At 39.8% G+C, this 15,255-nt stretch overlaps 1 protein-coding gene across 3 annotated transcripts; it reads right to left on the bottom strand.

The window, feature by feature from the left end:
* Positions 1-3,852: 3,852 nt before the first annotated feature.
* On the bottom strand, positions 3,853-15,040 carry LOC122660262 (ubiquitin-conjugating enzyme E2 1-like). 3 transcript variants are annotated; one of them, XM_043855494.1, is made up of 7 exons: positions 15,021-15,040; positions 10,462-10,583; positions 10,276-10,360; positions 10,085-10,177; positions 4,489-4,577; positions 4,265-4,350; positions 3,853-4,165 (listed from the first exon to the last, which is right to left on the bottom strand). In XM_043855494.1, exons 2-7 carry the CDS (start codon positions 10,534-10,536, stop codon positions 4,123-4,125), a joined length of 471 nt encoding a protein of 156 aa, XP_043711429.1. In that variant the 5' UTR covers positions 10,537-10,583; positions 15,021-15,040; the 3' UTR covers positions 3,853-4,122. The 3 variants fall into 3 exon arrangements, with proteins under 3 accessions (XP_043711429.1, XP_043711428.1, XP_043711430.1); XM_043855493.1 differs by lacking the exon at positions 15,021-15,040 and adding an exon at positions 10,880-10,899; XM_043855495.1 differs by lacking the exon at positions 15,021-15,040 and having other exon boundaries at positions 4,250-4,350; positions 10,462-10,796.
* Between the last annotated feature and the right edge of the window lie 215 nt (positions 15,041-15,255).

Below are 15,255 nucleotides of genomic sequence, written 5' to 3'. Positions count from 1 at the left end.
TAGCTAGAAATTTGAAATGGATAAGAAACAGAAGCCTTTCAAAGGTTGAAGCAAAAAAATGCAAAAGGTGGAGAATAACTAATATAAGTTCTCTATGATCTTGATATGTATGGCAGGCTTTATTTCTCATAAACATTGTATAGTTCTACTTGGGCGATTAATCTATGGCTGTACTTGGTCAGTAAAACACTATAGGCGAGCATCTCAACCTCAGAGTACCTTTATCAGTTAAAGCCTTTACTTGAAAATTAATGAGGCTGGAAAAGAGAAAGCCAATCAAAATGGGTAACTCAGCTTCTTGACTAGAGCAAGAAACCACAGCAGAATCTATGAGCATGTCTACTTCAAGGGAAGGCCCTTCCAGATAAAACACGACCTGGATGGGCATGGTTTCTGGACAGAATGTCCCCTGTAACTTCTCCTACTGGTCCTTTGATGCAGAGGCTCTGAACCGGATGAAATGCCCATTAACACAATTTGAAGAGCCAAGCCACCTTAATCCAAAAAAAAAATTCTAATACCTTCCAAGAAACAAGTACTAGTAGCAGAACCAGGGTGTTTTAGTCTCAATGTGGCTAGGACTCCACTTGATCCCTGAGGAGACCCTAGCAATCTGACAAAGGTAGAAACAGTATAAGTCAAACTAGGTGAAACTCTGCTTGTAATATCTTGTTCAAGCTTGCTAGCTTTCCTTCCTATTTGTTATAACAGAGCATGGCTTCCTCCAGATTTCGCAGGGACTCCTTCCAAGTAACCTGACTCTCCTGAAATGACAAACCCATCCTAGCCAATGTGTTGCCAAGAATGCAGCTCTCCCTAGAAGTCATGGTTCAGGATGATGTTATCCGCAAGATTACTCTAGGAGATGAATTTGGAAATAGCATTCCCATCCATTTTTTCTAGTGACAAAGATTATTAAAAAAAAACTCATACTTCCGTGACTACTCAACCCAACAATTTGTCTACATGAAATCCTGTTCCGACAACAACTGATACTCCTAAAAGAAAGCTTGTCAATGAGTAAAGAATTCAAGGTAAGGGTTGGCGGCTAGACTCCTGACACTGTAAACATTGGCTTAAGATCTTGTTTCTCACGAGCATAGCTCCCTACCGTCTCGAAAAACAAAAAATGTCCAAAGAGAGCGAAAGATTCCAAAGACCATATTGAACGTTGAGACAAGTTTACAGTCCACAGAGAAAGAGATACCAATTAGAAATCCATCATAGAAATTGGACAAGGATGGAAAATAAATGAAAAAAAGCAATTGAAGACCAAATGAACAATGAACAACCCATACCTCAGACTCAGAGTCTTTAGGATTGTTTTTCTTTGGATTATCCATTGTCTATCTGGGGTTCTAACGTAGAACTGAACTTAAATTTAAAAAAAAAAAAAAAAAAAAGGCGACGGAAAGATGATTGGAGAAATAAGAAGCCAGAGGGAAAATGAACCCAGGAAAATTGAACAGGGAATTGATGGCCTCATGAATGGGTTACCTGAAAATGCTCTTGGGTTCGATGGGTATCAGAGATTGGACCTGGGAAGCAGCAACTGGTGAATCTTCTCCTCATTTTATTTCAAGTGAAGAAAGCGCGGGACCCAACCAACCTACCAAATGATCAAACTTCAGTTCAGAAGACAAGTCTTCCCCTCTTTTACTTTTCCTTTCTATTCTCCTTTTCTTGTGGGGGAATCCTTCACTTGGCGCGGGTGGGAAGATCCAAACAAACAAAGCGAGGCTTCAAAATTCATAATTGGTTAATTCCTTCTAATGCACCGTTAATTAACTTACTAATCCAAAGAAATCTTCTCCGTATGATCTTTGTCCTTTGCTTAGATTGATAATTTACTTTGGCTTGCAGATTTGGCTAACTTCATAAGTGGGTTGCAGAGTAATTAGTTTTTAGTCAACCCTTGCCCCATTTAAAGTTTTAGACAACGTAACGGGTACAATTTAGAGTTGGGATCAAATTTAGTGTTTAGGGTTTTTTGAGATGCCAATCCATCAGTTTGATCCAATTTAGATCTGGATGAACTGGCTTCGAACTGGTAACGGATAAATCCCAAACCAATATGGATTTAGTTTGGTTCAATTCAGCTGAACCAACTAATTATGTCGATCAGACCGGTTCGAATTGACACCACTAAGCATTTTTTGAACGAAATTGAATGGCGTCGGGCTCCTCTCCTTGGAGCATGGTTCGTGACCTCGGTATCCGCTGGATTGGATCGGCCGATACGGATCGGGATCATCCAAATTCGGGCAAATATGACATTTTTGTCCTTGTTTTCTTATTAAAAAGCTAATTTTTTTATATTTTTACCCCTGTTCGGACAGCGGTATCAAGATCGGTCTCGGCCGATACCGATCCGATCCAGCTAAAATCGGCCAATCCGATCCAATACCTCAAACCATGCCTTGGAGGCATCGGACGGTTAGACTGCCTGGCACACATTCCGATGTGTGTTTAGGGATGTGTGCCAACCGGCCCAGCAGTCGGATGCTCATTGAGCACTCATTGGAGAGAAGCCGGATCTGAGGAGCGCTACATATAACCAAGCGAGGAGCCCGTGAAATGGCAGGCTCCAGTCACAAAAGAATGAAAAAAAAATTGAAATTATGGCAAATCCTCGATATTTGATTTTGGCTAACGTTACAGATTTTGATTCACTCTTACAAGTCACAAAGAATAGATGAGAATGTAGAGTCTACTTTGAGATTAAATCTTTGGAAAAGGGTTAGTTGCTGTCACAGTTTTATTCAAAGTGATAAAAGTACAGGGATGATTGGAACTGTTCACGCCAACTCTTTATTCCTATATCTATAACATAACTTGTATTTCTTTTTCACTATTCTCCATAGAAAGAAATCAAATCTTCCCTCTTCATTAGAAAAAGAAAAATAGAAGAGGAATGCGCTGTGTTTTCCTACTTTGACACAATAGAACTCAACTAGTTTCTTCAAACTCCAAGTATCCTGTTTAAAAAGAATGGATGAGGATTAGTCTCTCCCTCTCTCTCTCTCTCTCTCTCTCTTCAACTGAGGGGAGCTAAACAGATTTTATGGTTGGACATCCAAATCCTTATCTCCAACTTCAAATCTGTATCTCCAGGAAAGCACAAATTTCACTGCATTAACAAGTTACCCAATAGTCTCTCCAGTTTCCAATTAGACCCTGTTACTCCCTCTTATCTGCCATCTAGCAGCCACCAGCCCCTATAGTTTGATTTCGATCTGCACCGTAAACCTTGCCTCACTAAATCCCTTCATTTATCCATTATTGAAGATCAGTTGTATATTGCCCATTGAATACAATTGACTGGTGTCGTTCTTTTTCAACCTATATATAACAGAGACATGCTAAACACCGGAGAATGGTAAGAGGGGGAGGGGATTGCATCATGATTAACTTGATCATGAAACAGGGACCAAAGTCTCTATTTTGGTGCTACCACTGTTGTGGCATAACAAGGTGAGCCACACCCACACGCCCCCTACTAGGTTCCCTCAACCCACCCCCCCCCCCCCGCGGCTGAAGGTGCGAGTCAATCCCAAGACTAGGTGTCAAGCCTTGGTCATTACCTGCATAACTGACCTAACTGGCACCTTATAACAGTATCTAGCAGTTTCAAACTTTGAATGTATGCATTTATATGATCTGGATCAGTTCTTTAAAATCAGGAAGTTGTACACAATGGGTTCTGCATGAAAAGATCTTGTTTTGATATACATGATTTGAAATTGAGAGAAGAGTACCAATAACAGTATCTAAGTTGAGAATCTGCAACAGGATTTAATTACTTATCTCCACAGAAGAGAGGGGGGGGGGGGAAGGGAGACTTTCTAGCAGTTGTCAAACTTTGAATGTATGCATTTATATGATCTTGGATGCAGTTCTTTTAAAATCCTCAGGAAGTTGTACACATGGGTTCTGCATGAAAAGATCTTGTTTTGATATACATGATTTGAAATTGAGAGAAGAGTACCAAAGAAATAACGGTGAGACAATTGAAACCAAATGAAAAGATCTATGTCATTACAGACAGCTCAAGGAAACCTTCTTCCAGAATCCACGAGGTCTTTGGTCATCAGAATGAACACTGGCAACTGCCAATTAAAGCTACGAAGATTCAATGGATCTACGAGCACACCGGCGCACTCTCCTGCAAGTCTCAAAGTTAAATGGATCAGTTGAAATTGGTCTCATCACCCAAAATGGGCAGGGGAAAAAAATAAAACAAGCTTACTTCTAAGTTACAGACCTGTTATAAGCCTGAATATCATGTTGATACAGCTGAGCAGCTTCAGGATTTGCAGGACTTGCTGGGTTTGGGTCAGTGAGAAGTGACTGTAACATATAGAGAATCACTAAGAACAGTTTGGAATATAATCCACCATGCGGTACATGTGGTGTGCGAGTGCATGAAGAGACCATATGGGCCATGTAGTTCATGAACATGGACTGAAGGGCTAATTGAAAACTTACCTGAATTGATGTCAAAATAGTAGAGACATTGTGACAGGGCGACCATGCATCCTGAATAATGTCCATGCAAAGGGTTCCATCATGATAAACTGCATGCCATTAAAAAGATTTTTTTTAAAAAAAAGGTCTTTTTACCCCTAATAGAGATGTAACAGAATCTTCCTGAAGATATGCAAAAAACAATAACTGTCATAATGTCAGAGATTAAATATGCAGTTAAGCTTCCAAAATACTGCAGTTTACATGACATAGGTGCAAAAATATAGCCTTGTGATTCCCCTTGAATGTTGAAGCCTGACTGAAGACATTGTAAGAAATTCACAACTATTAGTTTCTACAGGAACCATGTAGTCATAATATTCTTCAAATTACGACAAATACAAATTGTTTGATGGTAAAACCTTTCGAGGTTCTCCGCAATGGGTCAAACCCATGAGGTGAATTTTGTAATCCCAAACATCAGTAAATCACAATGAAATAAGTAACTGTAAACCTGTGTAGTGAAACACTACAAAGACTCTAAGAAGGATATTCCTGGGTCGTTCTAGCGGAAATATTCCAATAATTTTGGTATGTCCGTTGATTGTTGTCCTATTGAAGTAACTAGAAAGTAATTTTACAAATACACTTGGATGGGATATCAAAGATTTATTTGGGTTAATAGAGACTGGTTCCTTTCTTTGAGAACTAGGAGATAAATTGATACTGACTGAACTTGAATTTTCAACACATTCATCAAGAGGCAAAAGAATAAGTGATAAGCACTTCTAGGCCATAAATGTTAGGGTACAGAATGTTTATGTATTAACTGGTCATTATCCTTTGGGCTTTCAATGTTTAGAAGAGACATAACTCCTTTATAATTTTTATTCTTTAGTCCTTTCTTCCAACCAAAAAAAAAGGGGGGGGGGATTCCAAATAAAAAATGTAGGTGTATACCAAAATCTACATCTACAAACAACCAACCTGAACTACATAATCAAAAATCAAAAGTGAACCAAGACTTTTGCTTTAATAATACTTGTTATCACATACACAATTTAAGTTGCATATAGTAGATCATCCATGAAAGCAAATGCAGAAACTCGGACTGCAAAATTTGCAGCAGTTTTATTTATCCAAAAAATAATTATAAAACAGCGTTGGACTTGCATCAATATGGGGAAAAAATTTGCCACGGGATTTTAAAAAGGAAAAGTGCATAAAGATATGATATGTCTGATATGTACCTCTAAACTGGTGTAAGCAAAATTTTTCCAGAAGAGATATTTCAATTTTCAATTGCCTTCTAAAGCTAACATGCATTTCTCATTGAAAAATTACAGCCCAAATGGGACTGGAAAGATATTTTTTTTTTTGGCGGTAAATGGAAAGAACAATTTATATGAAGTGCCATTATCTCAGCTTTTTGTTAGGTAGCTCTTATTCAATTGAGAATCGCTTTTTAAAATTTTTTCCAGATGAAGATCTTAGCTCATAAAAACTAAAAAGTTAATCAAGTTCCTAATAGCCAAATAATACCTGAAACATTTACGCCTCCAACACTCCATAGCAGTTTCATATTCTTTTTATTCTTCTTTATTATTTATGAAGGGGTACAACCCCAATTTCTTGAACACAGTAATGGAAATATTTTATGGAAACTACAGACCTTATAAGGATTGTCAGGATGGAAGCTTGTCCTTCTTCATTAGGCAAGTAATATAAGGTTTTCAACAACTTGCCCTGGCCCTCTCTTGGCAATGAATTTTTTTCCATCTTGTGGGAATATGAAGTTGTATCTAATTATTTTGTGATGAAGGAAAATAAAGATACAACACTCCAACAGGAGAAAGAGCGAAACACAACAGATATTACAACAACAACAGAAACAAGCTCACAGAAACAGTCAACATGTCACAAAGGAATACTAATCCCAAAACAACAATATATGATCACTACCCCCTGCTTGGCTGACTTAACAGCCAGTTCGCAAAATTCCTATATGATGTTCCCACGAAGAAAAAAAAAGAAAAAAGAAGGCGAGTTACATAGAGACAAGTTTTATTTCCAAAATTGAAAATATTTGTTGTGGATAAACGGACATGGAGAATCATTTTTTTGGGTTCACCATCCTTAGTTCCACAAACCCAACCCCCCCCCCCCCCCAAAACAAAAAAAGAAAGCGGGTGGGGATAGCTCCTCTGTGGTGGGCTGCTTGTGGGTAATTAAAAGAGGTCAAGAACTTACATTCTTTCTCTTCAGCTGATAACTTCTCTGTCCATTTTGTGCAGCGTGGTAGTAGCATGTTGGGAGGGAGTGCAAGTGCTATAGCTAGGGAGCAGTGCACGGTGTGACAGACTACTTATTCAATTCTTCTAGTCTCCCCCAAGAGAAGAACTAGGGAGGAATGGACAAATGAGAATTGGATGGGCCCCTCAACCATATCTATAGAAACAGAATATCCCATTTATACAGAATGATATTCTAGACATCACATTGCTCTACATGACTTCTGCTTTTGTGGTACGCATTTCGCCTTTCTCAATATTGTTCTTGTACAATTACTGAAATAGTTTCAGTTTGACGCTTCGCTTTCCTTAAAGAAAGCAATCAATACGCCTAACCTTCACTTACAGCTGGAACTGTGCCTATCACCCGAGAAAGAATCTTCTCTTTGATCTACTGCTTGAGTCTGCTACTCGGATAGCTGGGTAAGCGATTGAAATCCTACTTTCGGTCTTGATACTAATTCTCATTATCTCTGACTTCCTCTCCTCTTACCTTGTTTCAAAACTAGCTTCTCTCTCCTCGTCAACTATACCTCTATGAGGATTCACAGCTTGAGAGCCATTACTATCTCGCCCAAATAAATATCCTATTCTCATGCCAGGTGCCAGAGTTTACCTAGTACTTTCAGTTCCATATCTGGCTAAACAATCATTTGGTTATGCCATTTAGGGCTTTACCTTTTGCGAAGCTATTGCATTGTTTTTCGAAGCTAAAGCTTTCTTGATCCTATTTGTATTTTAGCTGGATGCGATGTGATATGTGATTATGTGTCTTTTTTTGGTACCTGAAATGAAATTATTATTAGTATAAGTCTTGCTAAATCAACATACAAGAAGATTGTATCATGGGTTCAAATCCCATTTCCTCCGGCATGGAAGTGGAATGGGTGGGCGAAATTACGTGAGAGAAAGAACCTCTTGGTGGAGTCCCCCAGAGGACAGAATAGCACTACTTAGTGAGACGGGGAGAGCCTCCTTGTTCTTGGTGGTATTGCTCGTAGATCAGCTCACAAACCAATTACTAAGACGCGTTAGCATGCTTTGACGTGGGAGCGCGCTTATAGGTTGTGCGCTAACGCCCATTTATATAGCGGTAGGCCTTTTCTTTCTAGACCCGCACGACGGGCCTTGAACTGAGACTCGACCCCTGGAGGAGGGGCTCAGGGGAACCTGTCCCTCAATCTCTTGTGGAGAACGAGGCTCCAATGAATCATTAGGATTCGTTCCCACCGCTTCTCTATTAATGGCTAGGCCTGAACTTTGTAATGGAGCTCCTAATGAAATTTGTTCCTTAGTCAATCTCCTCTAGCCTATCGGCTAGAGCCATCTTTCCTTCTGTTTTTTTTTTCCTATTTTCCAGATTCATTTAATTATGGTTATGAATGAATCATTATTGAATTGATGCTTTATCACATTAGCTTCAATTGAACAAGCTCAACCTTGAAAAAGAAAGGTGGTAGGCCCGCTTCCACTTAGCCACAGAAGAAAGCAGCGAGAGATTGGAAGCAACTAGGAACCACTTTCCATTTTGTGCCCTTTACCTTCAATAAACGTGAAAATTGCAAATGAAATTGAAACAGATACGTTTGTAGTAATGACACTACAAACCTACCCTTACAGATTTATATTTTAAAAAAATTGTAGATGCTCTTCCCCACTCTTCCAATGTATGGACAGAGCATCACCAGAGAATGGCGTGTATAGAGAATTCTACTAGTCTGGAAGAACAATTATATATATATATATTACTCAAAAGATCCAAGTTGCCTATCACAATCCAAATCCTCCAAGCCATTCTCTCTCTCTCTCTCTCTCCCTCTCTCCCTCTAGCTTATTTCCTGAAGCATTACAGCCCCCAAACTTTACAATTTCTATTGTTAGTAAATTCACATGAAGAATCTTTTCTGGTAGAAACCAATACAAAAAATATTAGTCCTATAACACCCCCCCCCCATTCCATTTTCAATGTATAGGATTTTGGGTTAAGGACTACTAACAACACTAGGTTGACTACCCAATACAGGAGACAGGTGTTGCTAAAAATAGTTGGGCTCAGTTGATGTGTCTTCAAGAAATTAATGGTTTGGAGATCCAACAGGGGGGACAAGAAGACAAAGAAACCAAGAGAGAGGATTGGTAATCCATAGTCCAATATCAAAGATAAGTGACCTTCAACAACTCATGAATCCTAAGTGAGTGATGAAATTTCGAGATAGAACCTTTTTACATTGGGGAAGAAAGAGCAACCCATTGTCATCACGCAAGGGAACCAGACAAACAATTAGAAACAAATTTTCTTTTTCTTTTTTTTTAAGGGGGGGAGGGGGGCCAGGGGTTGGGGGAGATCATCTTCTGGGGAAAACTTAAACAACTAATGCTGCGATTGGTTACTTTCTCACTTGATGTGGGAAAGGAAAAGTGAAAGAAATCTGCGTGATAAATTCGTTTGGTTGTTTTCCACGAGAAATGAATTTTAAGAAACCTCATCCCTCAAACATTGCCGTACCTGTCTCGTGTGAATCGGGTGGAAAAGAAAATTGAGGGATGGACCCTTCTGCTTCCCAGTCCAAGCGAGCGCTTCCCTTCATGGTCGATGGTGCAGGTTTCTTTGTGACTCCCCCACCCCCGGACTACAGTCTGGTTCCATAACCTTTCATGTATGACACCGACTATATTGCCGGATGTTGTGGTGATTGGGGAGGCATCAGCTCAAAACTGCTACAAGTGGAGAGCAGCCACCACAGAGAAGAAAATACTTGGCTGAACCTAGCTACCACTTAATACCCTAATCTTCAATGTTTGCTCTTCTTTTGTGACCCTTCTCTTTTCAAGTGACAAAAAAGGTGTTCTGCTCTAATCATGACTGCTTAAACCGTAGCCTATACAGTTCTATCTATGGCGGCTTTCTTCACCATCTTGGCTCTCACAATTGAGGATTGTCAAATTAGTCGGTGAATTGTTTGTTGGGCCTCAATTGTTCAAGACCCAAGAAAGGAGCTTTAATCCAATGGAAATGGTGGCCATAACTGGGCAAATTCTGTAGGGAGAAATAATAGAGGAGGAATTGGGGGTTTATGATGGTTCAGATGCCAATAAGACTTGATAAATGACCATCAAAAGACAGGTTTTATATTTTTTTATGCATTCAGGTTTAACATTTCTGATGTTTCTAGGTCTAGATGTTTTACTTTCCAGGCAGTTACAATTTACAAACACGGAACGCTATTCAAACATAATTGAGAGGAATGATATATGAAAGCGTTGCCATTATCCACGAAACCAATAGATCTAAAGACGTCACAATAAGATGAGAAATGATAACCAACCATTGGGATGGAAAATTTCTGAGGTGAAGCGAACACGAGGGGGTTTCTCGGGATAGTTATCACCGAAAATCAGCCGCAATCCAAAAACACCACCTGAAATATCAGACCCAAAAATTGAGTAGCAGAATTACAAGCAAAAACATGGGAAGAAAAGCAATCCCGCTGCTCTCCGTTAAAACAAGCAGATCTACCTTCCCAAGGAGTCTCGTCAGGGCCGAATATGGTCGCACTCCATACGAACAAGTTCTCATCAGACATTGGACTGGCGCTGCATCCCTGATTCACAACAATAACAGAAGATTCAATATAATCCGAACTCTCAAAACCCTCCAACAATTCAAGTACAGAATTCATCAAAAATCTTCATCCTCACTCACCTCCGGAGGCTCGTTTATAATGGCTTTAAGATCGGACATAAGCCGAAGCTGCGCTGACGACGATGACGACGACATGATCGAAATTCGCTAAGAAATGAAACAACACAGAAAAAGAGAAGGAATTCTCTCTATAACCCGTGAAATTCACAACAATTAAAGCAGCAGAAACCTAGAACTCACATCCGAGCAGAACGACAGATCGGAAGCAAACGATCACAGAACATCAAATAGCAGGAGTCAGGAGGATAAAAACAATTGGGTTGGTTTTATAGAAGTGATAATAATTCGGGAAAACTAGAGAAGTTTTTGGTTACACCTAATCGTTTCTAGCGAAAAGGAATCAAAATTTCATCTTTCTTCTGTAGGAATAATATCATTTCTTTGCCATTGCTTGTGCAGCTGTGCTGTCTCTCTCTGTCTCTCTCTTTCTATCTCAGTTACGAGACCCTTCTCCTGAGTCTTGTGTTCTGAGTTAACAGTACTAACCCCAAAAAAAAACGAATCCTCCTCGGGCAGCCACACTAGTCAATAATTTATGGTCCGGACCCAGCGCGTGCTTTTTTACCATTGATTCTAATCTGACGGCTGCAGTAGGTCAACTCGAGACAATGTCATATTTTGACGCTATCAGACGAATAAGGGCCGGATGATTGTCCGAGCCGCTATACTGTAAGGAGTAAGGAGTTACATGTGGGCATATGGACAATGCGTAAATTGTACGCTGCTTTGATCCCCTTCCGCGCTGATTCATTGGCGGAAAAGCAAAAGGTCAAACTCGAGGATCTTGACTATTGGTGTCAACTGCCAACGCTGATTCTTGACAATAAAAGGCCACCGTCTGATCAGTGTGAAACGACGGATTAGACGCGTAAATGGATATATGAAAATCTGGGGCTCGATTTGTTTTTTTTTTGTTTTGTTTTGTTTTTTGGATTAAGAGTTTGTATAATAGGTAGGGCTGTAAATGGGTAATCGAAAATCCGAATTCAATCCACATCCGTATCTGTTTAGGGGCATCCGTATTCGGTTAGAGATATCCGGAAAATAAATCCAAATACTCCAATAAAAATTCGAATCCAAATACTTAATTAAAAAAAATTAAATAAATAACGATCTTTGGAGTTTTTGAAGATTCAACAGATTCTAGAATATGAGGAAAAGAGAATCATGATCTAAAACTATGGATTGAGAGTGACTTGTATCTATTAGGGGGAAGAAGGTTCGGGTTGCATAAGGCAGAGGTGTAAACGGATGGCCAAAAATCCAAATTCGATCCGCATCCGAATCCGTTTGGAGGTATCCGTATTCGAACAAAAAATATCTGAATCCGATTACATCCGATCCGTATCCGAGCCGATTCCGATCCATTTAACGGCCTAATGATAAGGGCATTAGGGGGGAAGGGGGGAGGAATTAGGGAATGGGGATAGGCCTCAAGGTGGTTTGAACTCATGACCTCTTATTTGAGGAGTTGGTCTTTTGCCAACTAAGCTGACCCCTTAGGGTCTCAATTTGTATTTTGGCATCGGTATGTTCAGATTATCATCTAGAGATGATTGGATATCGGGTGTATTTTTTTTTTGGTTAAAGGATATCAGGCGTACAGTCGATTTCTTTTGAACAAGGGCATCAATTGGGACGTTATCTATATTTGGGATGGGTCTATACCCATACCAGTACCAAAGGTGCAACATAGGCTAAAGATACATATGGAAATAGTCAAGAAATGTTTGAAATACTTCAGACATATGTAAAATACAATTTTGAAGCATATAACACTACAAATAAGTAAGGGTGCGTTTTAAGATGGTTACAAACAGACTTTGTAACCATACATTTTGTGTCCTTGTGAGCTGATCTGTCAATTACTTTATAAGCCTAAAATTGTAAATTTGCAATAACCCTTGTCCCTCTCCACAAACCTAGGGGGAGGTTTCTCTTACCCAAAGTGGGGGAGGTTTCAGTTTCAATCATGGTTCGTAATCTCGGTATTGGCTAGATCGGATCGGATCAGGATCGTCCAAACTCGGGCAAATATGACACTTTTGTCTCTGTTTTCTTATTAAAAAGCTAATTTTTTTTATATTTTTACCCCTGCCTGTACCGCTGAATCGGATCGGTATTGGAATCGGTCTCAGTCGATACCGATCCGATCCGATCCAACTAAAATCAGCCGATCCAATCCGATACCTCAAACCATGGTTTCAATTGTTCACGGAATACCGAAGGACATAGGTGAGATTGCTTCAATCTTGTGATGTGAGGCATATGAAGCCGTTGGTGCCTCTTATAGAAGAGATCTGTGAGTTCGATGGGTCCATTCCAGAATCTGCCAAGGGGTTTTCCTGAAGTGCAAGGGGATTCTATGTCACAGATCCTCCTTGGAATTGTGTAACAGAGAACAATGGTTGTTTCGCAAAAGAGAATTTAATACGAGATTCAAATGGTATTCAAATCATAAATGACCCAACTACGGACACATTTCAGTGTACAAGAAGGAAGCTACCGAAAATGGTTGTACAAGGGAGGAAGCTACCATAAATGGCGGGAACTGGACACGGCTTTGATTGGAGTTTAGGATCGAAACTACCTCAAGAACCATTTGTTGAAGGAAGTCTCAAGAGATGCACAACATGAATCTGCAAGCTTTATCAATGGTACAAGTGAAATATTATTTAATAGTTTCCCCGAAAAACCAAGTAAGGCAACCTGGTATTGATCTGTTTTCAATTCTTCTGATGGTAGAAGAATCAAATTCAAGAAAAATGAAGGATTTTGATTTGGCATTGATCTGATTGCAGAACAATTATGGTTGTTTCTACAATGGCAAGATGGAAAATTGACCAACTTGTAGGAAAAATAAAGGATTTTGAGCCCCACCAAATCGAGATGCAAGATTATCTATCCATAATGGACTGAACAAGACCAAACCCTAGAGAAAATGAAGAATAGAAGCTTCCCCTCGGTTAAAAGCTGCAACCACCTCCTGGCAATCCAAAAATATAAGTAAGATAAGATTGAGTTTTCCCACATCGATAGCCAACCGAGGGGTTCAGATGGGTAGGAGAGGGTATATCACCCAAAGGAGTGAGAGTATTATCGTTATCATCCAATAAGGGGAGTATAATAACCCTAGAATGATGGGTTTTCTTTCCCTTCTCTTATAAGATATTTCTAAAATAACTATTGAGAAAGAGTTTTCTATAATGAAAATACATGAGAAAACATCAACATGGGTGAGAAATACCTGTCTGATCCTGGATTTGGTATCGGTATGGATTAAGCATTAAATGATAAAAAAAACAATTGTGCTGAGTTTTCCTTTACCCAAGGTGAACAAAGAATCTCTTTACTCACCACCTTCAATGCTGTTGGATCATGGATGGGACTCTTTGGACTCTATGGGCAATTTCAATACTTTGCATAATGAGGAAAGAGATTATTACCATCATTTTAGGGCTCATGTTCTCTGTGCCACAGCGCAATAAAAGATAGTGGGTGATGAGAAACTATCACCTTAGTATATTTTTCAATAAAATCTTTCATTTTTTAAGGGTGGTTGAGGTGTGGATTTAAAACTATGAAAAAAATCCTTACACTGACAATGTGGGTCAAAATCTTTTCCCACGCCCTCTAACGTTCGGACTATGAGGGATTCAAAGTGATACTCTTCTCCTCCCTAATCATATGGGCTCTCCTCCTTGATCTCTTCTATAACCATGTGGTTTCTCGTATTGATAAAATCTCATCCCCTTTTCAATTTTAATGTAGTGTGGGAGTGAGAGATTCCTCCTTGCCCATAACATCTAAAACCCTCTCCCTTTAAAGATATAGAAAAATGATTTGGGTGAGAAATTTGACGGATTGGGCTCCTATCTAACACCCTGCCCAGGCTGCACGTGCAGCGCTGGACACAGTGATGCGTGAAAAGACCACCTCACCGCTGCCCGAGCGCCTTGCCCAAGCAGGGGTGAGGTGGTCTTTTCACGCCTCACAAAGTCTGGCGCTGCACATGCAGCCCGGGGAGGATGCTGGACAGAATCCTTTTCTAAACTTGACATCCAAAATACAAATCCCAAGACATACACTAAAACGTTCTGAGAGTTTAAGAAGGCAGCATTTGTGAATCATTAGTAGTAGTACACTATACTAGGAAGATTCATCTTTTTATCATCTCCTAGTTATAATGTTTCATCCCATCTTTAGACACAAAAAAAATGTTAGGAGTACATCAAAAGAGAAGGAAGGAGCAGACTGTGACTGAAGGTCCCCTCCCCATTATCTGCAACTTGTAAGGCCTGACAAAACTTGTTTAGTGTCTTTCCTGGTTTTTCCTTTCTTAATTAACTGACGATTACAGAAGATGAAAAGAAAGAAAGAGATCTTTATGGAATCAAAACAGAAAGACGAGACAATACATACCCTTTGTAGTGGCAGATCGAAGAAGACTCCCCTCTCCTTAAGGTCGATCAGGGACCCCTGACCCTGTACTACTTACTATAAACCCTAACACTTAATGCAATTTGATTTTGTGGTATCTTAAGTACGAATGCCATGTACTCTCTCTCTCTATCTCTCTGGATTTTCATTTAGTAACACAGAAAGAGAGAAAAAGGGAAACCCATAACGGTCTGCACTGCACCTCCACTATACTCTCTCTGATCAGTCCTCTACACTGCGGCTCTGTTCCTGATTCACATGAGATTGCGTGGGTTAGCAGGTAAAACCGCTGCCCATTACCATAGGGCTTCCATTTGGGGTCACCTAAAGCACCTCATTCTCTATGACTCCTTT

This window comes from Telopea speciosissima, chromosome 4 (genome assembly GCF_018873765.1).
Source record: "Telopea speciosissima isolate NSW1024214 ecotype Mountain lineage chromosome 4, Tspe_v1, whole genome shotgun sequence".
Classification (NCBI taxonomy): Eukaryota; Viridiplantae; Streptophyta; class Magnoliopsida; order Proteales; family Proteaceae; genus Telopea; species Telopea speciosissima.
The sequence above is the reverse complement of the archived record's forward strand: the minus strand, read 5'-3'. Positions and strand labels throughout refer to the sequence as shown.

What these genes read in the sequence shown, in the direction of transcription:
- LOC122660262 (XM_043855494.1), bottom strand. Translation starts at nt 10,536, where the DNA reads ATGTCGTCGTCATCGTCGTCAGCGCAGCTTCGGCTTATGTCCGATCTT. An exon ending in TTATAAACGAGCCTCCGGAG is followed by an intron (nt 10,361 to 10,461) that starts GTGAGTGAGGAT and finishes GTTGTGAATCAG; the next exon opens with GGATGCAGCGCCAGTCCAAT. An exon ending in CTATTTTGACATCAATTCAG is followed by an intron (nt 4,351 to 4,488) that starts GTAAGTTTTCAA and finishes TATATGTTACAG; the next exon opens with TCACTTCTCACTGACCCAAA.